This window comes from Elgaria multicarinata, chromosome 8 (assembly GCF_023053635.1).
Source record: "Elgaria multicarinata webbii isolate HBS135686 ecotype San Diego chromosome 8, rElgMul1.1.pri, whole genome shotgun sequence".
In the NCBI taxonomy this organism is placed as follows: Eukaryota; Metazoa; Chordata; class Lepidosauria; order Squamata; family Anguidae; genus Elgaria; species Elgaria multicarinata.
In genome coordinates this window covers 43,203,206-43,230,919 of record NC_086178.1, presented here as the reverse complement: position 1 = coordinate 43,230,919, position 27,714 = coordinate 43,203,206, and the positions used below count along the sequence as shown (strand labels likewise).

At 38.5% G+C, this 27,714-nt stretch overlaps 1 protein-coding gene across 1 annotated transcript in view; it reads left to right on the top strand.

The window, feature by feature from the left end:
• The window catches only part of PXYLP1 (2-phosphoxylose phosphatase 1), a 74,967-nt gene extending 47,687 nt beyond the window's left edge, over nt 1-27,280 (top strand). The window contains exons 3-6 of the mRNA XM_063132229.1: nt 749-910; nt 5,372-5,498; nt 22,621-22,760; nt 24,782-27,280. Of these exons, the coding sequence (XP_062988299.1) occupies nt 749-910; nt 5,372-5,498; nt 22,621-22,760; nt 24,782-25,713 (1,361 nt within the window). The 3' untranslated portion in view covers nt 25,714-27,280. The remainder of the gene's footprint in view (nt 1-748; nt 911-5,371; nt 5,499-22,620; nt 22,761-24,781) is intronic.
• The last annotated feature ends 434 nt before the right edge of the window (nt 27,281-27,714 follow it).

Here is a 27,714-nt window from a genome sequence, read left to right as displayed (position 1 = left end):
TGGGGGGGGAATTTGTGGGGGACAGGATGTGGATAGTGGAGATTCTGCATGTGTCTGTTTTGTCCTTGTTACTGATTTCTACCCTTGTTATGTTGCATGTCTTATGATATGCTGTGTATAATAGGAATGTCCTCAAAAAGATTGTGTGTGTGTGTAAGTGTGTGCTTTATGAATATCTTCTGTTAGAGGAACAAGATCAAATAGATTTTGTCTGGGAGAAACTGAGCAAATAGAAGCTACAATTAAGGAAACGTTGAAGGATATTCTTTTTATGAAGGACTAAAGTAGCTTCAAGAAATAATCAGTGCAATTGTAGATAGCAGTTCAACCAATTTTTAATTACAATCTTGTATTTTTAGTATAAGTAGGATTTTTTACTAAAGACTTGTTCGATTGGCACTCTTCTTGAAAGACATTGAGAAATTACTACTACAATACGTTTATTGCTCAGTTCACAGATCATTGCAACACATGCTCCTATTTTTCTATCATTTCAGTACTGTATGTTATGTATTTCATAGTTCTGTAATTTTAACCATATGTAATTTTTACCATATGTAGTATAGTAAAATGTCGAGAAATTACTAGATGAATACAAGTAGAATCACTGGTTGAAATAGATTTTATAACAAGAATCAGGGTTATTTATATTTATTTATGTGCTTTGAGTTATTCTAATAAATGATATAACATTAAAATAATCCAGCAAAACCAACCTACCATGAATATTGTTTATTCATATTTTTAGTACACTTGATCCCTGTTAATCCGGTTAAAGAAGATGGTCTGAATTCCAAGAATCGAAAAAGAATAATGCCTAATCCACTGACAGAACCGCCTGCCATAGATCCCATTTATGAAGCACAGTTTTACTGTAATATTCCCAACGTACCTGAACGCAGTATGGAAGGTAATGATATTATTTTGTTCACGTCTGTCTTATTTCTATGTAATCAATGGTGTTCCATCTTTAAATTCTAGCTTTCCCAATACAGAGTGCTCTCAGAAAATTACCAAATACAATAAAGTTGAAATAGTAATTTAAAAAATTCAAAACTCAACCCTCCCCTTGAGCAGGCTGATATTTAGTGACAAATTGAATATTTACTTTAGAAAGTCAACAATACATAGTTCAGTTTTATGTCATCTGTACCCAGTGATTTGGTAATGCTTAACTTGTCACTTAGTCATAGAAATTCATCTGTTGTTATCGCTGTTTAATAAAGTTCTTCAGACACCTTCTCCAGGAAAAACTGGTTCAGGTGTAGCTATTTGCCCAACAGCTCCTTCAGTGGACAGATGCAAAATAAATAAATAAATCATTAGCTTCTTTGTAGTCTTCCTGGCCTCTTTGTTACTCTTTTCACTTCTAAAGGTCTGACCTTCTAACTGGCTGGTTTCGTGTTTCTGATGAGTTTAAAGAAATGTTTGTGGTTTGTTTTTTTGCTTGTCTTATAATTACATTTGCCAGAGTTTGTGTCAATTTAGATTTTTTCCATGTGAGTAAGGAAGTTCTCTTGCTTTTTATAGTTTATTTGACCCTGCTAGTTTAATCACGTTGGTGTCCTGTTGATTTTGTTTGTTCCTTTTCTAATCTGTGCCATATTGGCTGTTCTAATGTCACCAACAAACACACTTCTGAAGGTGGTGGTATGGGCCTCTTCCAAAGATCTTAAGACCTGGACAGATTCATATAGGAGAAGGTGTTTGTTTATGTAGTCTGGTCCTAAGCCAAATAGGGCTTTATAGGTAATAAACAGTGCTTTGAATTGTGTCCAGAAATAAGCCAGTAGCCAGTGAAGCTGTTGTAACAAGGGAGTCACATGTTCCCTGTAAACAACCCTGGTCAACAGTCTAGCTGTAAGGTTCTGTACCAGCTGGAGTTTGTGAACTGTTTTCAAAGGCAGCCACATGTAGAATATGTTACAGTAGTTCAAATGGAATGTAACTAAGGCATGCATGACCATGGCCATCTCTAGGAATGAATGCAGTCGGCACGCTAGCCTCAACTGCGCAAACATTCAGTTCCTGATGTAGATTGTCCACCAAGACAACCAAACCAGTCTCTCTCCCATAACCAGGCCTGAAGCCACATTGAAGTGGATCTAGATAATCTGCCTCATTTAGAAATCTCTTGAGCTGAGAACCCACCACATGCTCCACCATCTTGCCCAAGTATGCAATATTGGAGATGGACCAGAAACTATTCAATAGAGTTGGGTTCAGGGAAGTTTTTTAAAACAACAACAACAAACAAACAAAAACAAAACACAGAGGTCTTACCACCATTTTTTTAGGCAGGATGGAACCACACGTTGCTGTAAAGAGATGTTCACCGCTACCCTTACCCTCTCAGCAAATTCTCCCCCCCCCTTGCCCCTGCTGCTTTTATACACCAGGAAGGCTAGATATTAATTAGGACAGACACATTTTTGCCATGGAAGTCATGAAGTCTTGACACACTTGTCACAAGGTGGCCTCAGATTGTTTGTTGAAATCTAGTACAACAAGCCGAGGAGACTTCAGTATTAATCTCAAGACCACCTCAGCTAGCTCAGGATGGGAAACCATTGGGTAGCAGGATGGGGCAGTAGACCAATAGAATCCCTGTTTTGTCCTAAACACCCACCTTTCAGATACGTATATTCAAAAATGGAAGACTGCAGGATGGGGAACCTGGACAGAGGGATAAAACGCTGAAATTCCACTCCCAGGTCTTGCCTGCTGCAACATGGAGAGCCCAGGTGTGCAAAGCTGGGAGAGATTGATTTGCCCAGCCTTTCTCAACCAGGTCTCTGTGATAAAGGCCAGATCAGCACACTTAACAAGTCCTGGATGGCTGTTTGTTTCACATTTCACTGACCCAGCATTCAGCAGCAGCAGTACCTTCAGCCCAGGGCGACTGTCACCCTGGCTACTCAGGCTCTCTAATATGGGAGACAGCTTGGGGGCATCCAACACCCTATTGTGCTCTCCACACCCATAACAACCCAGCTTGATACCATATCTCCCTCTGCTCTCTACAGTTTCAGCGACTGCTTTCTGTATCCTTCCACCTCTCTGAACCTTTTAAAAACACATCTCTCCTGCCAGTAGGCAGTAATTCTAGGCATAATAACACTGTATGTACAACAAGCAGGCAAATGCACAGGCAGGCCATTCCCTTCTTCCTTGGGTCCCAACAGTCAGAATGGTCTTCATCATTCACCCCCAAAGGGGCAACCCCCCTTTGGTGCTGCTCCTTTCTGTGGCAGGTCTACTGCCAGCCCCCTCCCCCCCATACACACATTTTCATGACCTGCTGCAATCTCCTTCAAGGTGGCAAAAGGTCTCATGTAGTCAGTTGTCCTCTGCTGCTCCAAAGGGCAGGACTGAATTTAAAACATCTAAGGTATAGGATAAATTTTGGTTGTACATTAAGGGAAACGTCTTAATGGTAAGAGCATAGAATCATAGATTAGTAGAGTTGGAAGGGCCATCAAGTCCAACTCCCTGCTCAGTGCAGGAATCCACCTTAAAGCATCCCTGACAGATGCCTGTCCAGCTGCCTCCTGAATGACTCTAGTGTGGGAGAGCCCACCGCCTCCCTAGGTAATTGGTTCCATTGTTGTACTGCTCTAACAATCAGGAAGTTTTTCCTGATGTCCAACTGGAATCTGGCTTCCTGTAACTTGAACCATTTATTTATTTATTTATTTATTTTGTTTTGTTTTGTTTATTTATTACATTTTTATACTGCCCGATAGCTGAAGCTGTCCGGGCAGTGCACAGAAACCATAAAAATACAATAAGTATGCAACAAATTAAACGTTAAAAGGTAAAAGTGCAATATAAAATCAAATCTTACCGTCCAGGGAAAATCTGAGTGAAGTAGTTTTTTAGGAGGCGTTTATTCCGTGTCCTGCATTCTGGGATGATTGAGAAGAGAACCTGTCCCTCCTTTGTGTGACAACCTTTCAAGTATCTGAAGAGTGCTATCATGTTTCCCTTCAATCCTTTCTTCTCAAGGCTAAACATGCCCAGTTCTTTCAGTCTCTTCTCATAGAGCTTTGTTTCCTGATCATTACCCTCCTCTGAACCCCCTCCAGCTTGTCTGCATCCCAACTTGAATACTCAAGATGAGTCCTAACCAGTGCTGAATAGAGGGGAGCCAGTACTTCGCATGATTTGACAATGGAATCTGTTACCTAGAAAGTTTGTTAGCTCTCTTGCTTGATGAAAGCCTTCAAGCAGAAGCTGGATACCCATCTGCTGTGGATGCTCTCTCTTTGGATTTCTTGCATGAGCAGAGGGTGGGACTTGATTCCCCCAATATTTTGCATGGACTTTTTCAAATATACACACTTTCCCCATAGTAAATAGTGCATACTTTCCCGCCTCCCAATGCACACAGTTTAGGGTGCATTTTTTAATTGGCAAAGATGATTTTAATGTTCAGAAATGTTCAGTTTTCAGAGCACAACTGCGTTCTAGTTGATGGAGAAGTCTGGGTAGTGAAAATGAAGTAAGTTTGCACCAAAATGCAAACAGAACAACATTCTCACCCATCTTTACTAAATACCAATTGCTGGGGATGAACAGCAGCGAAGAGCTATTGCCCCCTGTCCTACATGTGCATTTCCAAAGTCACTTACTGGTCAGTTTTGGAATTAGAAAACTGAACTAGATAGACCATTTGGTCTGATCTGGTAGGGCTGCTTTTTAGGTTCTTTAAATGATTACATAGCATGAAGCATATTTGTTACTAAATCTGAATTGCTAAGCTATGATTTGTGCCTAGTCTCCAAACCACATTTGCAGACCACATCCGGGAGCCAAATGCACAATAGTTTGGAGGCTCAGCAATGTTATGAGAAATGATCAGAGTCTCGTCACATTCTTTTCCAATGCAAATGCTGCTGCAATTGAAAAAAGACAATTTCTGAAATAACTTTATATTGTTTATCAGTACCCTATTTTCTTGGCACTGAACTGATAAATCTTAATAAACTGCCTAAAATATGCTTGCAGCATCATGGACAGGTGAATTATAAAACCTGTCATTGAGATGCATGATTAACTTAGTAATTTTCTAAGAAAACAGGACAGAGAAGGGAAGGGAGATTTAAGTAACATCAATATTTATTTGTGGCAAAGAAGCCAATACAGTGAACACAATACCTGCGAGACCCATTACTGTTAATTTAGTGTTTGTATCTTTCAATCCATGTAGAATTTAATTGTGGCATACATATCAGAGCAATGTGTATAATCTTGGACCAGTCACTTTGTCTATTTTTTGCATGTGGCTGAATGTATGGGTTATTATGAACATGGATTGAATTAAAGTTCTAAAACTGATTGATTCATAATAGCAATTTTTATTTTTTAGGTCATGCACCTCATTATTTTAAGCTGATTTCTCTTCATGTGCTGATTCGCCATGGGGACCGATATCCTCTTTATGCCATTCCCAAAACGAAAAGGCCAGACATTGACTGTACATTAGTCCCTAACAGGTAACATGTTTGCTTTTTACCATTTCTTTCTAGCTGTTACTTGTGCACTGCCAGTATAAATCATTTTATCATTTTTAATGTCCTTGTTTTATTGTTTTTCAGCTATATTGCTTTAAATGATTGTATACCACTTTGATGGCTTTTTAGCAGATAAGGTGGTATATAAATGATAAAAAAAAGCCCAAAAGGGAGGCACCCAGGATGAACAGAAAGCAAGAAGAGAATGAGTTCTCAGAGGTGCCCAAGTGAAACTTGTTTATTTAAGCCTAACACTTACCAGAGATTGGGCATTTTTTGTCATGGGCAATCTTATTAAATGCAAATGCTGCAAACAAACTCAGCTAGCTTACAAAGATGGTGGCTGTTCTCCAAATGTCATTATGCTAATAATAAATAGAAGTTCAGTGGAGTGTGAGTAGTCAATAGTCCATGGACATTACGTATTGGGTTTCCATATGCTCAAGTAGAAACCCAAAGGTGTTCACTAAGGGATTCTTCTTATTTTTACACCTAAAGCATTCAGCCTCTTTGTTCATACAAAATACTGGTTGTTTTCTGCTCCCTTTTGATTCCATCTCTCAGCAGGAATTGCTAGAACTTCCAGGAGGGGCACAGATAATTAAGGCAACCTTATCCCCCCTGCTTCCACCCCAGCCCCGCACAAAGGTCCAGAAACTTCCTCATTAGAGCAGAGGTCCCTGCCCACTCTCCCTCCAATCACTCCCATCCCTATTCTAGTGGAATTGCTCTCTAGAATCATTCCCATCCCTATCCTGCTGGGTGTGTTGACAGTTGGGTGAATGGAGGAAATGTTCTTTTATCTTATCAGAAGAATGTGAAAACTATGGCAGGAAACACTACATAAATATAAGTGTGTTGAGAAAGGCAGAATCACATCTCCTCACCCTCTGATTTACCTTCTCATACTGGATCTGTTCATGTGAACCTGGAACCATGGGTTATTCATGGGTTAAACAACCCAAAGTTAACCTAAGAACTGATTAAGGATAGTTTGGTTTATTGCTCTGTTTGTCTGTAGCAAATGTTAGATTCAGTGACTGTCTTGATTTGAGGATAGTTGCATTTCCCCCATTTTTTGAATTCTTACTTTGTGTAGCTCTTCCTTAGCTGCAAAGCTTCTCTGAGATGCTAGTACAAGGCATTATGCAACTTTAGTATGGGTGGTTGCTGTTAGTGCTGCTTAATAATTCTGTAGAGTTGTTAAAATAATACATTCATGAAACATAATAGCAAAGAGATTCACCATAAATTGCTTGCTGGTTTTACAGTTAGAGTCTAGATTTCTTACCCAATATAGTTTTATCAAATTAGCCTACCAGAAAACAAAAATTAATGTTTGGAGGTTAAAAAACAAGAAAGAACAGAACTAAATGGTGCAGAATTACTGTTTAAAGGTTAAGTAGAATTACCAAAGCAGGGCAAGTGAAATGTTGTATTATGTTGTGTCATAATGTGTAAAGGTACCACTTAAGACCAAATCTGATTTTAACTCCCTGTAGTGAATGTACAGAATTCTATAAAGGTCAGGAATTTAACATGATTCAGTCATGTAAGCCTCTTATCTTTTTACTATTACAATGGATAAATATATAATGGAATTACTGTTTGGGGGACAAGGGGAGAATAGGGCAACCAACAGCAGATTGTGGTAATGAATACATTTTCACAAACAAATTGTTAGTATGCTGAAGCAGGGCATATTAAAAGTTTCTAAATTGCACTTACTGAGTGCTACCAAATTTCACTGGCTGCAGTAAGCAATTAAATTCTATAATAAGATAAGCAATGAGTAATTTGCTAATTGCAATGATAGGATTTTTAATGAACTTACTCCAGGGAATGAAACATTAATTGAAGAGAGATAATTCAAAGCTATTTGGTAATCCTACAGGGGTTGACAATTTAAGCTTAAAAATGTATAGAGTGTAGCATTAAAGAAAACATTTTGCAGAGTTGGCAAGTGTGGATGGTGGTAATTAAATAACTATTTTTCACCCCTTAAAATTTGTAAGCAAAATCAGCTAATTACACTGTAAAGAGATCGCCACCATGAACTGCACTTGGTAGAACTTTCTGGATAAGTCCAAGGAAATTCCTAGTGAACATTTGTTCAGATCCTCCTTCCTTAGCTGCTCTTCCCAGCAAATGGGACTCAACCATGAAATTTTCTGAGCTGAGTAGGGTGCAATTCTTATAATGTGTAATATATTAAAATCCCATCAATTCTAGAGGTACCTTGTACATGAGGGTGCTTCAACGTATTCATTAAACTCTCATGAATGACACCTAACATTTCAGTGAATGAGGAGGAGGCTGGATGGGATTCCATGTATTCAGCCCAGAGCCTGGAGAACTGTGTTGTTGTTGTTGTTTTTTAAAAAAGCCAAACTCAATCCCAGCTATGCCATTCTTGTTTAAAAAAAATTTATGTTGCTGCTGAGATTGCCTCAGAGGCCCTGCTTCATACCACCTGAAGTAAGGTGACTTGTGGCAGAGATATTTAGTCTTTTGAATTGCCTTCTCAGGAAGGTTCACCTGAGGAATTTTGGGAGTTGTAGGGTCCCCCCCCAATCTAAACATGAATAGGAGTGTGCCCTTATAGGTCTTTTAAGCGGAAAAACTAGAGTTCTTAGGAAAGAAACAAACTTGGTATAGTTGTCAGTGAACAAGACTCCTTCAAGAGGTTGTTCATATCTGATGGACTGAAGACAACCTTTTCTAGTTACAACAACTGGAGGCTGCAGATTGCATGCAACTCTTCCTGCAATTACAAAAAGATCCATATGAATATATACACTTAGGCAGAAAAATCATTTGCAATTAATTGTCTTTGCTCTACTGCACATCTTTCTCATAGACAAAGGAATGTGTATTGATAGGAATATATTGGAGGAAGGAAAGGGGGAAATAGAAATAAAACAAATGCTTAGTGTGAGAAAAATATGTATATGCATGTACATATCTCTCTGTGTGTATATAATACATATGCACATACAGTCGTGTGAAAAAGAAAGTACACCCTCTTGGAATTGTATGATTTTACATATCAGGACATAATAACAATCATCTGTTCCTTAGCAGGTCTAAAAATTAGGTAAATACAACCTCAGATGAACAACAACACATGACATATTGCACCGTGTCATGATTTATTTAACAGAAATAAAGCCAAAATGGAGAAGCCATGTGTGAAAAAGTAAGTACACCTTATGATTCAATAGCTTGTAGAACCACCTTTAGCAGCAATAACTTGAAGTAATAGTTTTTTGTATTACTTTATCAGTCTCTCACATTGTTGTGGAGGAATTTTGGCCCACTCCTCTTTACAATGTTGCTTCAGTTCATTGAGGTTTGAGGGCATTTGTTTATGCACAGCTCTCTTAAGGTCCCGCCACAACATTTCAATCGGATTGAGGTATGGACCTTGACTGGGCCATTGAACCACCTTGATTCTTTTCTTTTTCAGCCATTCTGTTGTAGATTTGCTGGTGTGCTTGGGATCATTGTCCTGTTGCATGACCCAATTTTGGCCAAGCTTTAGCTGTCGGACAGATGGCCTCACATTTGACTCTAGAATACTTTGGTATACAGAGGAGTTCATGGTCGACTCAATGACTGCAAGGTTCCCAGGTCCTGTGGCTGCAAAACAAGCCCAAATCATCATCCCTCCACCACTGTGCTTGACAGTTGGTATGAGGTGTTTGTGCTGATAAGCTGTGTTTGGTTTTCACCAAACGTGGCGCTGTGCATTATGGCCAAACTTCTCCACTTTGGTCTCGTCTGTCCAAAGGACATTGTTCCAGAAGTCTTGTGGTTTGTTCAGATGCAACTTTGCAAACCTAAGCCATGCTGCCACGTTCTTTTTAGAGAGAAGAGGTTTTCTCCTGGCAACCCTTCCAAACAAACCATACTTGTTCAGTCTTTTTCTAATTGTATTGTCATGAACTTTCACATTTAACATGCTCACTGAGGCCTGTAGAGTCTGAGATGTAACTCTTGGGTTTTTTGCAATTTCTCTGAGCATTGCATGGTCTGACCTTGGGGTGATTTTGCTGGGACGTCCTCTCCTGGGAAGATTGGCAACAGTCTTGAATGTTTTCCACTTTTGAATAATCTTTCTCACTGTAGAATGATGTTCTTTAAATTGTTTGGAAATGGCCTTATAACCCTTCCCAGATTGATGGGCAGCAGCAATTGCTTCTCTAAGATCATTGCTGATGTCTTTCCTCTTTGGCATTGTGTTAACACACACCTGGATGCTCCAGACCAGCAAACTGAAAAAACTTTGGCTTTTATAGAGGTGGTCATACTTACTGATCAATTAATCACAGGCATTTGATTAGCAGCACCTGTCTGCTACTTAGCATCTTAATTCCTATGGAAGCAGTAAGGGTGTACTTACTTTTTCACACATGGTTTCTCCATTTTGGCTTTATTTCTGTTAAATAAATCATGACATGGTGTAATATGTCATGTGTTGTTGTTCATCTGAGGTTGTATTTACCTAATTTTTAGACCTGCTAAGGAACAGATGATTGTTATTATGTCCTGATATGTAAAATAATTCTTTTTCACACGACTGTATATATAGATACATAAATATCCACACATATTAAATGTTCACAGAAACAACAAAAATATAGCACCTTAAAGATGAAAAATTAATAATGGTGGCATGTCTTTGTAGCATTAAGGTCACTTCATTTGATGCACAAAATGTTATCCTCAGTAGGCAATTATACCTGCATGTGTGTGTTTAAATGTGTGTGTACACATACAAATACATACTGAAACACCACTTATTGGCTTTAAGCCAGTTGTCATAGACATTAATGAATTACTATATAGTTCTCTCCGTTCTACTACTACTGCGTTTCAATATTGTTTTCACTTCTATTCACAAATCCCTCCCCCAACTTCATCCATTTATATATAACCCTGCACACTTCATGCCTCTGGTGAAGTAAACTCTAGTCCATAATAAATTTGTTTGTCTTGAAGGTGTTGCAATACTTTTTGCCAGCATTTCTGCAACAAACTAACACAGCTAGCCTTCTGGTAATAGTTAGTGGACAAGCATCCAGGTAGCAAACTGTACCTGCCACAGACAGGAGGCTCTCTTTGGATATCCTTGCATACTTGCATACTGGTTGTAAAGATCTGCACTGCATTAATGAAGTACTATGATGGCTGCATACACCGTTCTGTCTCTTTAACATAGAATCATAGAATAGTAGAGTTGGAAGGGGCCTATAAGGCCATCAAGTCCAACCCCCTGCTCAATGCAGGAATCCACCCTAAAGCATCCCTGACAGATGGTTGTACAGCTGCCTCTTGAATGCCTCTAGTGTGGGAGAGCCCACAACCTCCCTAGGTAACTGGTTCCATTGTCGTACTGCTCTAACAGTCAGGAAGTTTTTCCTGATGTCCAGCTGGAATCTGGCTTCCTTTAACTTGAGCCCCTTATTCCGTGTCCTGCACTCTGGGAGGATTGAGAAGAGATCCTGGCCCTCCTCTGTGTGACAACTTTTTAAGTATTTGAAGAGGGCTATCATGTCTCCCCTCAGTCTTCTCTTCTCCAGGCTAAACATGCCCAGTTGTTTCAGTCTCTCTTCATAGGGCTTTGTCTCCAGACCCGTGATCATCCTGGTTCTCTAAGGCTAGAAGAGAGAGAGGCAGAGTTGTATGTGTAGAATGGGAAAGAGGGGATCAGCAGCTGTACAAGCAAATTGAGTAGAATATGTCCCTAAATAATTGTATGGCTATTTTAGGAATCCTTTTTAGTTGGGCTTGCAATGCAGTAATGTTCTGTTAATAGTGATGATGTGGCTTCTATGGAAGTGCAGTTGCTTGTAATGAGAATTAAAACATAGAAGAACTGCCGCACATTTTTTAAATATAGATTGGCAGCTATTTAGGTTTTAATTATTTCCCCATCGAAATTCGTATTTGTAGAAGCTGTTTGGACTTGGTTTTGTGATAAGTATCTCATTTGTATTCAGTCCCATTCTCTGTTTCATTTAGTATTCCACAGATGGAGTTCATTAATTACGCAGATTATGCTGCAGCCCTATGGACTTCTAATAGGAATGCAAGATAGCTTAGGGGGTCCTGCTTGGGTTTTGTGAATTAAGAAATGTAGCATTTAAATAGTGTAGAATGAAGGTGAGGAAATAGACCAAGTCCTTGGAGATTTCTCCTGTCAAATTTCAATTAACATTTTCAAATAATGGTAGATTTCCATAGAGAAAACTTGTTTTTGTAATTGTTCACTTGCATAATTAACTTTCTATTGCAGTGGCTGGTGGGGTTTTTTAGAATTCAAGTACATAATACCTTGGCTTTATGCTAGTTTCAAATGTAACAAATATAGTGTGTGATTACAATCTGTTTAGATTCCCATAACTGAGTTTCATAAGAGATAGTATTAAACTCCCCTTGCGCTCCCGCTTTCCCATGTATGTTGTTCTTAACAACTACTCTCCCAGTCCATCTTGTATAAACCAGAAAGACTCTTAGCCTGTACAGAAGAGAGAAACTGCTGCTGCTGCTGCTGCTGCTGCTGCTGCTACAGAAGGCAGGAAGTTGGCAGCTATAGGGTGCTTGCCCAAAGGTCCTGTCAAAAATGATACAAAGTGGCACTTGTCCATTTGCTGCAGTGGGTGATACTATGTGCCCTGAGCACTCAAGGTAGAGAAGGCTAAAAATGTAAAGATCCCTTCTGGCTAAAGGCATCAGAAAATTCTAGGCAGCAAAAGGGGAACAGAAAATAGGTAAGCAGATGTGGCTGCAAGATGATCAGAGATGAATGTGGGGCTGAGCTTTATCAACAAGTTCCCAAAGAGCTTTGAAAAGAGCTCCTGCTTTTGAGACTGGCCTGCAGTACATAAATTTGCAGTCAGAAAAAGAAACAAGGAAGCCCTGATTGGAACACAAAAGTGCTGTGAATAGCCATCAAACTCTTTTTGGATCAGGCCTTAGTATGGTGATGCAGTAGTCAGAGCCATATTGCATTACTAAGCAGTAAACATTGACAGATACGTTCTGGGGCATTAATGGCATATGATTAAATTCGTAGAAAACATCCACTATTCATTTCTAGGTTAAAAATATTATTGTAGAACGTCTAACAGCATGTGGAATGAATTGCCACAGGCGTGAAAAAATATTTGTGAATTAGGAATTGTGGCAATATAAATAGTGTAGAATGAAGGTAAGGAAATAAACGAAGACCTTGGAGATTTCTTCTGTCATATTTCAATCCTATGAAGTTGAGTCCTAGTTAGTCCTATTGAGACGTGTGTGTGTGTGCGTGCACGTGTGTGTATAGACACAAAAGTGAATATCAGCAATCTGTGTAGATGGGTCCATAGGGGTGATATATTATTTCCGTACAAAGAAAAAAAGCCATGGTGAGCTCCAGTGCATGCTGACATGCGCTGGGCATTGGGTTATATTTAAGCCATAATAGCCATGGCTTATTATGTCATCCAAACCTGGGGATTGTGGGCATAACTCATGATCTGTTGTTGGGTTATACAAGAAGTGTTAAACCTTCAGTTCAAAAGACACAACAAACTCCAGCTATGGCTTGATTATTTAAAATGGCTACCAGCATCCACCACAGGCCAACATGGCTTAGATAATTGTGTGAACCAGTCCAGTGTCTCAGAGAGGGGTTTTATTATGATTTTATTAGATTGTAAGCCTATGCGGCAGGGCCTTGCTATTTACTGTTTTACTCTGTACAGCACCATGTACATTGATGGTGCTATATAAATAAATAAATAATAATAATAATAATAATAATAATAATAAAATCTTCATGCCCCATTGCTTTTGGCATTTGTGGTCCCATTTTCAGTGTGTACAGTTGGACCAGCACTCAGGTTTTCTAGCCATTTGGAATGTCTATTACTTATAAAGAAAAAAAATAAGAAGGTAAATTACATTAAAAGGCAACCCTTAGGCAGATAATTTCATGCAGATTTTTTTTTTTTTTTTTTTTAGAAAAGTGAACATTTAATTCAGAAACAGGATGGAATAGACTTCATTATGAACACGTGCAAAATTACATGAACCAGATTTTGATTGGTCCATCCATCCCTAGTGAGAGAAACTGATGGTTTCATATGAATTTACACATTATTCCATGCATTTAGAGAAGCATAAAAGCCAAGCAGTAATTCTGACAAGAAATGGGAAATAGAGCAGCAGGCTCCTAACAATTTATTCTCAAAGACCTGTTGACTTTAATTGGTAGAAGATTCTGATGGAGGTTTTTCTGTTCTATTTGATCAGTTTCAACACTTTCAATGCATTGGAAATCCTCTAAAATGAAAAAGTAAACATATTGCTCAATTAGTTAAAAAAGAAGCATCCTTTAATAAAAACATGAAGTTATAGCATTATTTGGAAATAATGCACTTCATACTGGCAATTTATGAAATAAGATTTTGTTTTTATTTTTAAACATGTGAAAAGTTAGCCCTGGCCACATTCCTATGTCACAGAGTTATCAAAAAAGGACCAAGTTGCATAATTTGCATTTTATTCTTCCATGATTTTATGGAAATTAAGAATCTCTCTCAAGGCTTAATCTATCAAACTAAACAGTGTAATTTCTTTCATTCTGCACAGTCCCAGCAACCTCCAATGTGTTGCCTGGATACTAGGTCTCCTGCGGCATCTGTAAATTGGCCAATTCAACAGCAAAATTGCTAAAACTGAATTTTAAAAAATCCTTGGGAAAAGTATTTTGCCAACCCAGAATCTAAATACTACTGCCTTTAGCTGCCTTGTATTTCTCTCCCAAATCCCTTCTCTTGTGAATAGTATGGTTCACAGTGCAACCTGTAGAATACCAGTAATGGCTATTGGCTATAAAGAATAAAATGTGAATGAATACATGCATGCAGGAGATTTTCCTTAAAAGTGCAAACACCTTCACATTTGGATTTTGAGAACAGATTTTATTGGCTGTACAGTTTTTGGCTGTTGACAGGCAGACAGGAAGCTTTCTATCTCTACAATAGTGAGTTTTCAAAATATACATTCCCAGAGTTTGTTGTAAATGCCAATGCTCAGGGATGTAACAGAAACACTTAAAATATTTGTAGATTTTTACACAGTATTGCTTGGGATGCAATACACTTGCTGTATCCCAAAGATTGTCGAAATGGATGGAAGCCCAGGAAATTATATTTTAATACATGCTAAACTACTGCTTGCTAGCATCACTGTGTTATCTGTACAGCACCATGTACATCGATGGTGCTATATAAATAAATAATAATAATAATAATAATAAACATATGGACATGGACAACCATTTGGACATTACTATTCACAAGAGAAGGGATTCTGGGGTGAGAAATACAAGGCAACTGAAAGGCAGTGGTAGTGGTGTGAGTGTATATGTAATACTGTGTAGGAACTGAGAGAAAGCATGGAGGAAAAATTCTCTTAGGGCGCAACTAAACATTAAACCTGTATGAATGTAACAATATTCCACAGGCTTTGTTGTTGTTGTTTTGTTAAGAAAGCCAGATTCATTGTTGTGAGTAGAGAAGCATCAGGGAGAGGTGTGGTTAATCCCTTTCATGCCCAAAATGGCCCCTTAGCTGCTTTTCCTCTTGGGGTTCTAGCTGCATGTTTTCATGGGTAAGGCTGTATATGGAAACTTACTGTGGGAAAGCAGCTTGAGGATGCTGCTTAAAATGGAAAACGGTGGGTGGAGCAGGTTAAGCACCTCCAGAGCAAATGTCAGACTTGCAGGAGCCCTCAGCATAGTGCCTCTGATACCCCTCCCTGTGGCCTGGCACCCCAGCCCCATTAGGCCTTTGCCTTCATCGAGCCCCAAACCCAGCATTGCTGCCTGCAGCCACTGGCACTTGGGCCCCTCGCAAGCCATTAAACTCTGCATTCACTCAACTGGTGGCAGCGGCTCTTTAGAATGAGAGCTGAGCAGATGCCATCTTACAGTTTTCAAAACACATGACATCATTATTTTGCATTCAGTTTTGGAAGATATAAAATTGTGCCACCCAGCATTTATCCAAAATGTGACATTACTGCCAGGTGGACACATAGCTAGACCAGAGCATTTCCCCCAGCCTTTCCACTCAAAATTGCAGCTTCCAAATCTACTTTTCTTAACAAATGGAATCTGTACTTACACTTGCAGATAGCTTGAACTGATAGAGTATCACCATGATTTCATTCAAATTCTGTTAACAACAACAGCACTTTCCTGCTTTTCTAGCACCATTGCCTATAAGGGAAATAGCCATTTCCTATAAGTGAAATAGGGTTGTTGTTTTCTTTGGTTTTGGCCATCCTTGCACATGTTTGTGTGTGGTAATGGATTGCCTCCAAAGTCCCATTCCCAGACCCACACGGAGATTTTCAAACAGAAGCCAATCAACTATATCATGCCTAGTGTTCTTGGAAAAGGAAAGATGAAATGGAAACTGAATGCTAAAGAAAGAACCAGAGACCAACATGATATACTTAAATTCATGCATATCTCCAGATATTCCTGATAGAACACCACCATCCATATCCTTCAATTCATTGAGGTTCTTCTTCAGTCCACTGGTCAAAAGTAGCATTACTATAGAATCTTGAGTTATGCGCTTGAATGTTTTTTTCAAACATCTATTCAGATTATCTATTCAGATTAGCTCTGCTTTTGAAGAAACTGCATATATTTCTTTTTATTTGGAAAAGAAGCTCCTAAATAGTATTAGTATTAAAACTGTAGAGGAGGAAACTTGTCTATTGTGGCTATCATGTTCACTTATTTGGGAGGTAAGAGTCATGGAAGAGTCATGGAAGCTGCTTTCTCTTAACAATAAATTAGATTACTTTCGTTCTTTTAGTGCAGTCCCAACCTGATGCCCTCTGGGTGTTTTGGACTTTGACACACAGCAGGCCCAGCCAGTATGGCCCAAGGTCAAGGATGCTGAGACTTAGCATAGCTTTAGCGTTTGCCTTGTATCCCAAATCTTATGAATTGTTATGGCACTTTTGGTAAGTATTTGTACTTAACCATTTCTGGAAATAGTTACCTTTTTCGTGTGATGGTAAAGTTGACATTTGCTTTGCAGTTAGTGAGCATGAAGCTTGACAGAATTAGGTTATTGCTTACTATATAGGAATCAGTCAGTTGTGTGCACATGTAGAAAGGTCTCTGCGGTCTCTGTATTGCAGCCAGTTTTTGGGTGTGAGGGACATAACTCTGCTTTGACTGAATTAAAGATATCAATAACTGTCAACAAATATATGTGAACACAAAGTATGAAATTGTGTATTGGCTGCAAGACAGCACATGTACCCCAGAATCGCTGCAGCTATTGTGCTGGAAAGAAAAAAAAAGGAAATGTATATGGCAAACTTATGTAAAATGGGACAATCATCTTTGGGTTGTTGTTTTTTAAAAACTGTAATAATATAACAAGAACACCAAGGCTGCAATCCTGTACACATTTACCAGTGACTAAGCCCCATTGAACAGAGTGGGACTTATTTCCAGTTAAATATGCATAGAATTGTGCTGTAAGTGTACATCCAGATTTTTTAAAATTTGCAGATGTAACAATAACAACAGAATTGGCATGTAGAAGCCACAGAAGAAAAAGAAGAAGAAAAGGAAGAATATAACATAAATCGTACCCATACACAATAATCATTTACAACACCATTAATAGAAAAAGAGGGAAGAAAGGATTTGGAACATCTGTTTCAAATGTATACATTCATATAAGCACACTGCCCTTTCCTGAGTAGGTAGTTCTGCTCTCAACAACCTCAGTCGGCTTAATTTCCTCATCTGTGCGCCTGTGTCCAGCCCCTTTGTGAGGATAAAGATCTGAGAAGTGAGATATAAATGTATTGGATGAATAAGTAATGAAGCTGTGTGGTGTATGGGACAGATTGGTATAACAAGAAAAGCCTGAATGATTTTTCAGCTGTCCATACTGAAGTCCACAGATGACTAATTTGAAAACTACTTTTGAGATTTAAGTCTATTAATGAAATACTTCTTTTTCTATTTTTCTGACAAGATCTTGTAGGCCTGCAAAACTATCATTTCTTGATTTTTCTGTATTTTTTGTGAAGTTAGTTTTCACAAAGACAACTCTTTTGTATTTCAGGAGATCCTTTGATTACTCATATAGTGAGAGGTGATCATTCCTAAAAGTTTAGTAATATGTTTATATTGCAGTGGTTGTTTAGTGCCCCCTAGTGGTTTACGTAGCTTTGAGAAGTTCGGAACAAAGTATCAACAGTTGCCTTTTCTTTGATAGGCTTCTTTTGAGTGCTTGTTATTTCCACATTTCAGAATACTATCAGGTAGATATTATAGGCATTCTGAAGCCATGACATTGTCTGTATTTGACAGATGTGGAATTCATTTGTGGAAGACATTGAACAGAACCTATATAACCTTTTTTTAAGATTCCTTGGCTGTATTGCCTAGTGCACAGATAAAAACATAAGAGCATTTTATTTTAAAACATGGTGATGATTATTTTCCTTTTAAAATTTAAAAGTTTGTTGCACAAATTAACTTGTAGACAGTACCATGAACAGAGCAGAACTTTTGTTGTCAAATTAAGTCATAGTCCATTAAGCAAAATTAATAGATCTCAATCAGAATTTGAAAAATTGTTAATCGAAAGGATCAATGAGATATGTCTATATTATCTTGACTGTATTATATTGGCAGAGATAAAGATACTGAGTAAACTGAACCATTAAATCTACAAATTGTATATCCACATGGGTCAAATTAGTTGCTTGAAACTCATCCCCACAAAGCATTGCATCAAGGAAGCACTGTCTGACTTGGCATGTCCACATATGCAGGCACCAGTGGGAATTTGCGTGAGTAAGCACATTGCCACTGGGAAGCAATGCCTGCATTCTTGGATGTGTTGTGTGAATGTTATTTACTCTACACAGCTGCATCCAAAGAGCCAGTTCATTTGGAAGAGTTTCAAAAGTCAGAATGGACATTTTTCCGGAGTGCTAGTTAGTTTGTTGCAGAAAAAATAGTAAAGCCTTTGGGCACCTTAAAGACTAACAGATTTATTATGGCATAAACTTTTGTGGACTAGAATCCACTTAATTACAAGACCTAAAGTGTTGTCCTCAGTTGACATACACATGCAAACACACACAGTTTGAGGGATTGTAGTCACTGAGGAAAGAGGAAAAAGAAAGGCAAAAACCACAGTGTGACAATTACAATAAAGTTTAATGTTGGCTATTCACAGATATATTCATGTCAATGTTAACATAAGCATCATACCAGTGCCAGAATGTTCATGTTAGCACCCACACTTATTTATTTGTGTATGGTTACTGTTAAGCTTTAACAGAATTATCACTCTGTGAATTTTGCATTTCATTTCCCTAAGACCACCCTGGTTACAAACCCCTTTTGCCTGCCTGCCTGCCTGCCTGCCTGCCTGCCTGCCTGCCTGCCTGCCTGCATACACACAACCCTCTGTCAGCTTAGGATGCATCTGATGAAGTGGACTGAAGTCCAGGAAAGCTTTCATTGTAATAAATTAGTCTTTAGCCACAAGACTAGACCTAAATTGCCTTTTAAAAATGTTTTTTAAATCCTCTGTTAAAATGTAAGACTTAATAGCCAACTTTTTGTAATAATTGTACTTTCCTGATAGTTTGAAGATCTTGTTCAGAGCCATTCAAAACCATTTTTTATATTTGAGTGCCAGTCATACTCCAGATATCCAGGTGCGATTGTTCATATCTTGAAGCTTGTAGGACTTGAGCCTATCTGGACATCTTGTATTATATTCATGTTGGCCTCCTAACCACTTCCACTAAGTAATTCATGCCGATTTCTGTAACTTTGTATCGTTGTTGTATGTAATTAAAGAGTCGTTTCAGTTTAAAGGGGGCACAAGATACCGCAGATGAATTAGGAATTGGCTACACATCTTATACATGAGTGGAAGTACAAAACAGTAAATTTAAGAGCTTAAGAATATTAAATTTCCTACCCCTCTCAATAAATATGCAGACATTGTTCATATTTTCACCTTTTACCTGGAAGTCGTGTCAGAAAGATCAAGATTATTCCTGATGTCAGTAATTGATTTACACTGTGGTTGTATGTTGTTGTTGTTGTTGTTTAAAAAACCCCAAAACAAAACAGAGTATTGAACTATTTAAGTTTTGTGAAGTGCCTTGTGGTGTTATGATATTAACCAAGATGTTCAGGCTGCAATGGTAAGAACAAACACTTCTATAAGTAATGGGAAAGCAGCATGAAAGGGCAAATCTATTAATGGAAACTGATACAATGAGGCCCCACCACATGTATTGCTTGGTGTTTTTGTTTCCAATTTTCACTCCAGCAACTTGCTCTCCTCTGATTTGTCCAAAAGCAGGCCTTAACCTACCTCCAGTTTAGAATGTAGTTTGCAGTTTAGTGGGGAGCTTTGGGGGTGAAAATGAAAGCAATCACCCAACTGTGTTTCACTCTAAAAAAACAAATCACTAAGTTTTCCTGCCGCCCTCTGAATGGTAGCCAGTATCTGTGCTAACTTACTAAATTTAATTTTGTTTTTACTGATAAAATCTGTTTTAGAAATTTAAGTGGGATATTAATCTCAAATAAATAAGTGTGATTTAAATAATGCAAATTGATGTACTTTGGTTTGGATCCGTGATCATCAATGGAACAAAGGGTGTGCTCTCAACCTTGGAGAGGCAGCTAGCATAGTTCTTCCTGCACCAGCAGGGACGGAGAGTGGAGCTCTGATTCCCAGCTCTGAGGTCAGAGTGCTGTCTCCAACCTCGGATCTGGGAATTCAAGCTATCCTATGGCCCCTTAGTTGCTGTCTAGGGGCCTTAGGATTATTTCCTGAAACATGTCTAAGGTGTTATGGATATAACCCATTATTATTAACCAACTTGAGGCTCAAAGTAATATGTAAAATGTAATGTTACGCCAAAAAGATTTTGCTACATCAAACAAGGTCATAGAAATTGGGCCTAAACTTCATACAGAAAGATTAGCAGTGATTTAGTTAACATTGATCATTTGCTCTCCTTGTTTCATGCTAGAATATTTCTGCTTGTGTCTCATTTGGCTTTTTTGTATGATGTATATTATAGCCATCAAAATTACTTTGACAATATACAAAGTATAACTTTTCCTAAAGGCTAAAGGACATACTAGATAGACAGACAGACCATGCCAAAGGAAGTATTGGCAAGCCAGTATATTGTTTTTAGGGATTGGTAATTTGCTTTTACCATTTTATGAGATCCCAGAAACTAGATAGCTCCCCTAAATCTAGAAGGTCAACATTGTTTGAAGAAATACTTTCATGTGTTGTTTAAGCCCAAGTCTTGTATTACTTTTTGACATGGTAATATCATCTGGTTATTTTATCATATCAGTAGCATAAGCTATTGAAAACTGGAACTTTTGCTGGTGCTTCTCCAATCAGCATACAAGAGCATACAGGGGAGCTGTTTTCATGGTGCCGAGTTGGTGCCGCCTCCTTCCTCAACTCTGCGTTTTCCCTCTCCCGGGGCTACCTGACACCAAGGAGGGAGCATGGGGTTTCTGGGTGGCCATCTGGTTCTGGAGCCGCCCCTGCCCTCTTACACCAGGCTCCATCCCTGGATTGGCGACAGAATGACTTTATGACTGGATTGGCGACAGAATGAAAGTAAATCCCTGACTTTCAAAATGCAGCATCATGGGGAAGCCCCATGGTGGCTGCAAACCTGCGCCTGCATTGTCTAACCGGCGGGGCACAGATCCACAGGCACTGCGGGGCTTCGCATGCATGTAGACAGCCCCTTGAATGGAAATACTTATCATCTGAAACTGATGTGATAAACTTCCTTTGACTTTATTACCTTAACTTTTGATGTGGTAATGTGGCCTTATTTTGTACCTTTCATCAAATAATCGTTTAATTTTTCTGAATTTAATTCTTAGACTGCTGTTAAAAACCCATTTGCAGTTGTATGTATGCTCAGTCAATGATACTTGTTTTAGTCAGAATAGGTTTGAAATATTCTAGAATTACTGAAATAAAATATCTCAAAGGCTGCAATGTTTAATTCATTAGTTAAACCAATTATTTTTTGATCAACTAAAATGCTCTGATTAATTTGGCAACTTACTGGGTCTTTTTAGGAAAAAATATTTTTAATATAAGTGCTTATAAAAATTGGTGATAGCCTTAAATATACAATAATAGACATATGTATTTGAGAAATACCAGGTGTTTCTGATCCAGCCAGAACTGTCACAAACTAAAATCATCTTGATTGTTCTGGTTTGAAAGTTCATGCTTATTGAACACATGCATTTGAAAAAGGCATGTTTGTAGAGATTTTTTTAAATATTTCCCCTGACTTCCAGAAGTTAGGATGTTGACTTTTGAACAGAGCACATGGTAGTTACATACCAACACTGACTCTAGGGGATGGTTTGATACAATCTTTGAAGGATTAAGGAGTAGGCAACCTTGTACCCTCCAGATGCTTTGGACTACCACACCAGACAGTGTGGTTAATGGTAAGGATTATAGGAGTTGTAGTTCAAAACATCTGGAGGGTGCAGAGATGTCGTGTTTACTAAATGGTATTAACTGTTGTTCAGTACCGCAATTGGACTTGAACTGTACGTTGACTAATCCCACCAATGCATGGTAGTATGGTGCTTCTCTGTCATCTGATGTACATACACTTATACATAAAAAAATACTTAGAAAGCTAATATTGACTTGCCATCAAAGTGGCTAATCAGAGCAGCAGCCACATGGACTTTAGAATGATATCTAACTATGTCTCTCAGGGCTGTCCTGAATATTTTTAGCTCTTGTTTGTCCCCCATCATCCCCCCCCCCACCATTTTTTCAGGCATTAGTGTGTATTCACATGGCTGCATATTTCATTTTTAAGAGCAGTTTTCCACCCCCAGCAGGACGTATGCCTTTCTCATACAATTATGTGAATTGACATACTTGGAGGACTTTAATCTTTACAGTTTTTTCATGCACTTAAGAGTTTTTGTGTTTTGGTTTGTCTCTTTTAGAAAGCCTTCCCATTCTCAGCTTGAAGCTTTTATTAGCCATATGTCTAAAGGAGAGGAAGCCCAAATGGATGGCATTCTGGGCAGCATGCCTCGTTACCCCAGCCATTCACTGTGTGAAATGGGAGAACTCACACAGACAGGTGAGTGTGTGCAGCCATTTTATTTTCTTCTCCAGCAAAGACTGGTATACCAGGGGGTTCTTTAGTCGTCTTTTAATTGAAACTTCATAGGTGCTCACTAAGTAGTTAAAAAATGATTTTGCCAGGGGGCATGTTGGCGCTTTCTAAAGAATAATAGCAGTACTCCAATTTGCTGTTTTTGTGAGGGGAAAAAATACATTTTTTCTCCTTGCCTGTACAGATGTTTAAGCCTTGTGCAGCTTTCATTCAATAATAAAAAAAAAAGATTTTACTTTCTGCCCACCTCTGCCCTGCTTTTTCATATTACTCTCTCTGATATCCAAGCTGGCCCAAGATATTTTGCTGCCTGAAGTGGAGTATCACAACAGCCTCATTCAAGCAAGAATGCCAGGAAGGGAATACTAGTCTGCCCTGAAGTGCATTTAAATGCCTGCTTAACAGAAGCACCAAAGCAGCCTCTTATGTCAACTTAATGGCTCAGCTCAGCTCCTTGCTCTTAAAACTGGCTGGGCAGGGAAAGGAAGGGATACTGTAGGGACTATAAAATTTCTGTGCTGGATCATACCAAAGGATCCATTTGGTCCAGCATCCTCCTGCTTCTCACAGTAGTCACCTAGGCAATATCTGCCCCCTGCTGTATCTCCCCACCATCTACTGGCATCTGGAGATTTCGTTTGTCTTTCATGACTCATATCTGCTAAACTCCTCCATGATTTAATTCCCTTTTAATGCCATCTGAACCAGTGGTCATAACATCTGGTGACAATAAATTGCACATAAATGAATGTTTTGTATGTAAAGAAGAACTTTCTTTTTGTCTATCCTCGCTCTGCTACATCAAATTCACTAGGTCATCCTAAGTTTTAGAAAGACATTCTTTCAAAATAAGACATGGATGAAGCATGCTCTTTTGGCAAGAGAAAATCATATCAGTGGTGCGTCAGTGAAATGGCCAGGGATGTGTAGAGAACCAGGCACAGTGGACTCTCCAGTCCAGTGAGGTGGCTGCTGTAGCTTCAATCCATGAAAAAAAAAAGAGTTGTTGCTGTGCCAGCCTCTTCCTTGTCAGGGGCTCATCTTTCAGGAGTGGGAGCAGAAGATTGGCAGTATCAGCAGATGATGAACTGGCAAGCAGGTGGCAGGCAAGGGCCACAAATTTTCACTGCTCCCGCTCAATCCAACTCCTGTAGCAGCACCATACTAGGCAAGCAGAAATGGATGCGGTGGGATGGAAGGAGGGATTAGCCACAATCCACCATCTTTCCACGATCCGCCATGTGAACCGTTTGCCTCAGTCTGCCTAATGGGAGGCCCAGCCAGCTAGCAATACTACCTTTCCAATAAAGTTACTTGGGAATGAACAGCAGTCTTATGGGTACCATGTCATATGAATTGACAGTAGTAGCCCTGCCTCAACCAGCTTCATTCGCAATGAATAAAAATAAATAGGAAGAGCCAATATGGCTTGTCATGTAACTTGCATGAGTTTGGGTTTTGATTTATTATTGGAAAGTGCCCAATGGGTATTCAAAAGATACAGTATCAATCAAGAAATTTAAGTTGCCGTTTCTGTGTCTTTGTTTATTTCTGTGGGCAGCACAGTGTTAACAGAATTATTTCTTAGAAACTAAACTGAGATCTCACAACTGATAGCTGATCAGCTTTGGAGAAAATAGCTTACTGTATTTTTTCATAGCTTGTCAGAATTGACTTCCCCTTTTAATACCTCTTAAAATTCTGTTCATGCCTAAGCTATTTATGATGAAGTTATTGAAGCAGCTGTTCCATTTTCTTACTCTACTGAGCAATATGAAATGCTAACATCTAATTTGGGGCTTGTTAATATATGCTTAGCAATGTGTCCCTATTTATGCTGTCCTGCATAAAAGCAAAGTGGAGCCAAAATTTGATCGTTCATACCTAGCTACCTTGGACCTGATGGGGCGAACACTCTCTTAGATACTGTTATGATTAACTTTTCCCCTTCTTTCTCTCTCCCCAACCCTCCCTTTTTTTTAAAGGGATTGTACAACATTTGCAAAATGGACAACTGCTACGGGATATTTATATAAAGAAGCATAACTTGGTACCAAGTGATTGGACCAGTAAACATTTGTATTTAGAAACAACTGTAAAGAGTCGAACGTTACAGAGTGGGCTAGCATTACTCTATTCCTTCCTGCCAGAATTTGACTGGAAGAAAATTAACTTTAGGAACCAATGGAGCACAATTTTTTGTTCTGGAAATTGTGATTGCCCAATAAGAAACCATTACCTAGAGGAAGAGCAACGGCGTCAGTATAGCCTACGGGTGAAAAACATAAATTTGGAGAAAACATATGCAGATATGGCAAGAATAGTTGGCATACCCACAAGGCAGTTAAGGGCTTCTAACCCTACAGATTCTTTGTTGTGCCATTTTTGCCATAACGTCAGTTTCCCATGTACTAAGAATGGCTGCATCAACATTGAGCACTTTAAAGTAATCAAGACACATCAACTTGAAGATGAAAAGGAGAGGCAGGAGAAGAAATATTACTACTTGTATGCCCTACTGGCCACTCATCCTATTCTTAACCAGACTGTTAATCGTATGCAGCGCATTGCAGAAGGCAAGAGAGAAGAATTATTCGTCCTTTACTCTGCTCATGATGTCACCTTGTCACCTGTTCTTAGTGCCTTAGGCATTACTGAGGCCCGGTTTCCAAGATTTGCAGCTAGACTAGTCTTTGAGCTATGGAAAGATGGAAAGAAATATAAGGAACACTTTATTCGCATCCTTTATAATGGTGTTGATGTCACATTCCAGACTTCCTTCTGCCGGGATTATAACAAACATTACAGCAAGCTGATGTGCCCTTTGGAGAAATTTGTTCATTTTGTTAAGAAGGACATGTTTTCACCTTTTAATAGCACCAATTATTACAATGCATGTCGCAGGAGACCATTCTAAATGAGGGAGAAATAAAATAAAATGTTACATTTTGTCAGAGTCTGTCTCTGAGAAATCTTGACACTGTAAAATTCTAGTGTGTCTAAGTGCAAATGAATATAGCTTGAAATGTTTTTTTTTTTTTTTTTTGCCAAACCTCATTCTGGATTGATTTAAAATGTCATAAATGTATAACGACTGTCAGTGCTGGCAGGACAGGAATTATTTTCTTTGTGCTCAACTTGATTTGTCTCTTAGCTGCTGTAAAAATGGATATTGCTTGAAGAACTGAATGGAAATATTCTGGTTCGTTGTTATTCCACTACAAAGGTTGCCAACATAAAGCCAACACAAACAGTTCTAATAGCTGCCATAACAGAAAGTATTTCTTCATTCCACAGGTCCATTCTTACAATTGAAATATTCTTGAACTGTCAGGTCTTTTTCTTTGATCGAAAGTAAATTATAACCACTCTCTTTTTCCCCCTCCGAGGTGCCTGCATTCAAATGCTTTCTGCGCCCAAGACTCTGGAACACTTGGCCTTTCGCTACTATACAGGAGTTACTTCATATATGATGTTGATAGTGTGAAGTCTACTACTGTTTAGTGCAGGCTGTAGTATTTCACATGGCTTCTCGCATTGTTTGGTTGGAGCATGTAGAAAATCTCTATGCCGGCATGCACTGACTTCCTGGGAAGTATCAGCATTGTCAGAAATGCCATTGTGGGCCAATCCATATAGGAAGACATTTACAAGGATTACAGCCTCCTTGTGGATCCCCTATTATGTGGAAGCATTTTGGGTTTTGTTAGAAACCAAACCACCATATCATATACAAAGCAACCCCTAGTTCTGTTCTTTGCACTTTTAGCACTTTATGTGTACTTTGAACACAAATTCCAAGTTGTGCCAGATGCTAGAAAAGGATTCAGAACTAAATGTAGAGGAGTTACATAGGAAGTAGAAAACTTCAAATCTGACTTTTAATACACTTCTTTAGGATCTTTCTGTATATGTGTTCAATCCATTTGTGCTGGCAATGTGTTTAGCAGTTTGTTATAATGGCTGCATGTGGCCAAAAGAGAACTTGACTTAATGCTTAATTTTGTAGTCCATTTAGTACTTTTATAGACTAGGAAGACATTTTATAAGCTCAGTCTTGTTTTTTACAGTATGTGATTGTACTATAGTGTATTAAGTGTTTTTTACCTTCTTTGTAAAGAGATGCCAAAAGCCGTTTTCAGACAGTTCTCCTTTAACCATGGTACATAGGTCTATGGGGGTGGGGGAGATCTTATGATTAATTTTACTGGATAAACTAATAATGCATATTAATTCAATTTTAAAATGTTTTCTTCATATGGTATTTTTAGACAGCTTGGGAGAAATTTTTGTTACTGTTGGAATGCTACATTTTGTAATGTTGGAGTTTTTACACACCCAAACACCATAATTTAGCGTGTGACAAGTTGAAATGGTGCTAGCAATTAAAAGGAGCTGTGATTTGTGTTCTAACTTTATTGGTACTTCAGCCCCCTTTTAAAAAAATATGCATTTGAATGTTTCTATAAATAAAGTTTTGAAGAATTATTGTGCTAGTGGTGGTTCAACGTTAATCTTTTGATGTCTGGTGTTGAAAATACTATTTGTAAAATTGATCTTTGCTTAACTGATTGTGTTAAATTTCCCTTGTTACATAATGCTTGTTATAATTTAATTGGTTTTAAGTAGAGATGCTGGGAGTCATTGCAAGAATATTAAAATGTTGGTATTTTATCACATTAGATCTACAACCAAAACAGTTTGTACTGAAGTAAGTCCTAGAGTAACCACAGATCTCGCAAGGAATTTATTAAGTCTGCCTTGGGGAACCCAGCTACCCAGCTTAAGAAAAAAAGTAACTTCACAAAAGCTGGAAACTTCAAATATAAAGCTTGTTTACTACAATATTTGTGGTACAGTTAGACAACCCTGTAAAACCTCAATGCTCTTCGGTGCATTGAGGTGATTTCATTTGGGG